General features: G+C 60.6%; 1 protein-coding gene across 1 annotated transcript in view; it reads right to left on the minus strand.

The window, feature by feature from the left end:
• FLNC (filamin C, gamma) overlaps positions 1-3,519 on the minus strand; it is a 28,049-nt gene that overhangs the window by 11,046 nt on the left and 13,484 nt on the right. The window contains 7 exon segments of the mRNA XM_010831763.1: positions 3-100; positions 341-503; positions 615-788; positions 1,407-2,004; positions 2,614-2,876; positions 2,970-3,087; positions 3,303-3,511. Coding sequence (XP_010830065.1) covers positions 3-100; positions 341-503; positions 615-788; positions 1,407-2,004; positions 2,614-2,876; positions 2,970-3,087; positions 3,303-3,511 — 1,623 coding nt within the window.

The following is a 3,519-nucleotide window of genomic DNA, read 5'->3' on the forward strand; positions in this document are numbered from 1 at the left end:
ATACTCCACGGTGCAGCTCCCATCCTTGTTGTCCTTGCAAGACATCTTGGCTTCCGACGGGCCCTCAATGGCTAGGCCTAGGCCCCCGGTGCCAGCTCCCCTACAAGAGGACACCCCTACATCAGCGCCACAAGGACCAGTGAGTTGGGATGGAGAAGCAGGTGAATGGGGGTGCGGGGCTGGCTGAGATGAGACCAGCAGCTACAGCAGGGAGGTTTGCAGCCTTGATAGGGGGTGGGTGGGGATGAGGTCCATACAGGAGGATGAGGGGGAAGGGCAGGTGGCTGGGCTCAGGGTTGCCACAGTATCAGGGTCAAGGTTAGGAAAGGGGCAGGCGTACCTGGTTTCCACGGTGAAGCGGTTAGCCTTGTTGACCAAGCCCCCCTCCAGGCCCGGCCCGAAGGCCCGGACACGGGTGGGGTCACAGCCCTCAGTCACGCCCACACGGAAGGGGCTCTTGGGCACGGCCACGTCATCGTACAGCACCTCCACCAAGTGCGCTCCTGGAGGTCAGCCACACGGCGCAGGTCAGGGTGTGCGCGGTCCCCACCACCCGCCCCTCTGAAAACGCTGGGGCCAGACCCCCGGCGTCCCTGCCCAGCCCAGCCCCTCACCCTCTTCGTAGGCCGTGTACTGCACGCGGTAGGTGCCGTCCCCGTTGTCGGTCACGTAGGTGTCCGTCTTAGCGCCCGAGGGGTTGAGCACGCGAGCTGTCACGTGGTTCCCACCCGTGGCTGTCAGGGATCTCGCGTCCACAGTGAACTCGGTGGTCACTTCACGCAGGACACCTGAGTCCCAGGAGACGAGCACTCAGCCCTCACACGCCTGCCCACCCCTGCCCTCCCTCCCCAGCTCCGAGGTGGCCGCTCCTCTCCACCTGCTACTCCCCAGCCTGGACCATCCCCACAGCCCAGGCTCTGCTTCCCATAGCCCCTGCCTTCCTTGCCTTCAGCAGAGAGTGACATTCTGTCCACCTGAGTCTCCCCACCTGGCCGTGGGCCCCTGGAGCATGGGGCTGGCTCTTCCAACCCTCTGCATGCCCCACCCTACCTGGCCCAGGGTCTGGCCCCCAGCAGATGGTAACTCAGTCACTGAACTGAGCTGAACTATCTCCTGACTCTCGTTGCCCTCAACCCCAAAGCCTTCCCTCTGTATCATCAAGTGCAAGATTCTTTGATTTTCAGATCCGCTGATGAAAGTTGAGGATCTCCCGAGGAAAATGGCCACAGGCAGAAGCAGTCTTGCCACCCAGACCAAGGCAAAGCTCCATGCCCTGCCCTTGGCTTTGATACCTTCTCAGGGGTATCTGAGCCCCTAGGACGCCAGTGCTGCCCCCCAAGACCTCAGGCCCGCTTCTCTCTTCCCCTGACTGGTGACATGACCAGCTCCAGGTTTCTCTCACTCACCGTGCGGCTCCACACCAGGCCCTGAGACCTTGACCCCACTGGTGTCGACTGCGGGCTGCACATGGACGCGGGTGGGGAACTTGGGTACAGGGTGCCCGCCGTACTTGATGGTAATGGTGTAGGTGCCGGGGAAGGCGGGGCTGTAGGTGATGTGGTAGGTGCCGTCCGCGTTGTTGTGGATCAGTACCTCGGCCTTGACGCCGGCGTCCGACAGGATCTCAATGGTCAGCTCGGCCTCGCCTGCCTCTGAGCAGTCCACAGTGAAGGTGGCCGCCTCCCCAGCCTTGCCGCGCTCCAGGCCTGGCCCGCTGGCCCGCACCTTGCTTGGGTCAAACACAGGCCGGATGGTAGCCTTGAAGGGCGAGCCGGGGATGTGGGCTTCGGCAAACAGGATGTTGATGGTGTACTCGCCCGGCTCTGTGGGCAGGTAGCTGACGGCACAGGATCCATCCCCATTGTCCTGGCACTCAATCTTGGCCTCGCAGGGGCCCTCCACGGTCAACCCCAGGCCACCGGTGCCCGCTCCCTTGGTGTCGATGGAGAAGGGCGCTGGCGTACCTACCAGCCCGCCCTTGAGACCAGGGCCATAAGCACAGACCTAAAAGAAGGAGCAGGTGTGTAGGTTACCTCGACTGGTCCCACGCCCAGCCTTCGTGGCTCCCAAATCAGCTAAGCACTTTCAACTGTAGCAGCTCCCACAGGCTGAGTCCTGATAACAATTCCATGTGAGGAAATGCACGGAGATTAAAAAATCTGTCCCGGCTGATGGACCTGGGGGTTGAAGCCCAGGTCAGATCCAAGGCCAGGCTCTTAATAACTAAGCTGTCTTGGTATGAGTTTTTATATATGGAATGGATAAACAACAAGGTCCTACCGTATGGCACAGAGAACTGTATTTAATATCCTGTGATAAACTATAATGGAAAAGAATATTTTTTTTAAATGTATGCATTTGTACGCATGTATAACTGAATCACATTGCTGTACAGCAGTAATTAACACAACATTGTTAACCAACTATACTTCAATAAAAATATAAAAAAACAAAAACTAAGCTGTCGCAAAGGCAAGTCCTGAGCTGGGGGACTGCCTTGGCTCTGGGCCCTGGCTGTGCTCACCCCAGGACATAAGGCCTCTGGCCTCGGCCCCTGTGAACTACCCACCTTCCCTATAAGCCCCCAGCTCCCACCCGCCCCTACTTCCTCACCTTGGAGGGGTCAGGGGGCAGGACGCCCTCCACGGCGAAGGGGCTGCCAGGCACCGGGTGACCATCATAGGTGATGTCCACCTTGTAGGGCCCTTCCTCAGGGGGCATGTAGCGCACCGCCTGGGTCTCAGCTCCACCGCCAGGCTCCAGCTTGCAGGGGATGGGTCGTCGGGAGGGCGAGGTCATCCGCACGTCCAGCTGGCCCTGACCGCCAGCCCCTCGTGTGTTCACAGAAAATGCCTGTTCCTGCCCTACAGCCACCTCTGTGTGGAGGGCGAGGGACACGGTGAGCAGAGACTCCAACCCACTGCCCCCCTCAACCCTCCTCACTGCACGGGCAGCTCCTCCCCACTTACTGCTGTTGAGGCCTTGAACCTTGACCTTGCTGAGGTCCAGAGGCGGTGCCACGTTCACCACGAAGGGGCTCTTGGGGACAGGGTCGCCACCATAGGTCACTGTCACTGCCATGTTGCCCTAATGGGTACAGCAGGAAGTCAGAAGCGAGGGGCTGAGACCTAGCCCGCCAACATGTCCTTGGCCAACACAGACCAGGGGCTCAGAGACCCATGGCAAGAGAGGACGGGGAGGCAGGCAAGGGGCCAAGATGCCAAGCAGGCCCTCTGGGGCTGGAAGAAGGAGCCCCACGCCCCCGGTCAGCCAGGACAGGAGGGCCGGGGAGGGGGGCACACCTGCTGCACGGCCGTGTACTTGACGGTGTAGGAGTAGTCGTGGTTGTCGATGATCTCGAAGTCTCGCACGGCTTCGCCCTTGGCGGCCCCAGCAAAGTGCACGTCCAGCTTGGCCTTGCCAGCTCCCTTGGTCAGCACGGTGAAGTGAGTGGGCTTCCCAACTTCCACACCTGGAGCGCCCATCCCGAGATGGTGGTGAGGGATTGGCGGCCACCCC

Source organism: Bison bison, unplaced genomic scaffold (genome assembly GCF_000754665.1).
Source record: "Bison bison bison isolate TAMUID 2011002044 unplaced genomic scaffold, Bison_UMD1.0 scf7180017864530, whole genome shotgun sequence".
NCBI lineage: Eukaryota > Metazoa > Chordata > Mammalia > Artiodactyla > Bovidae > Bison > Bison bison.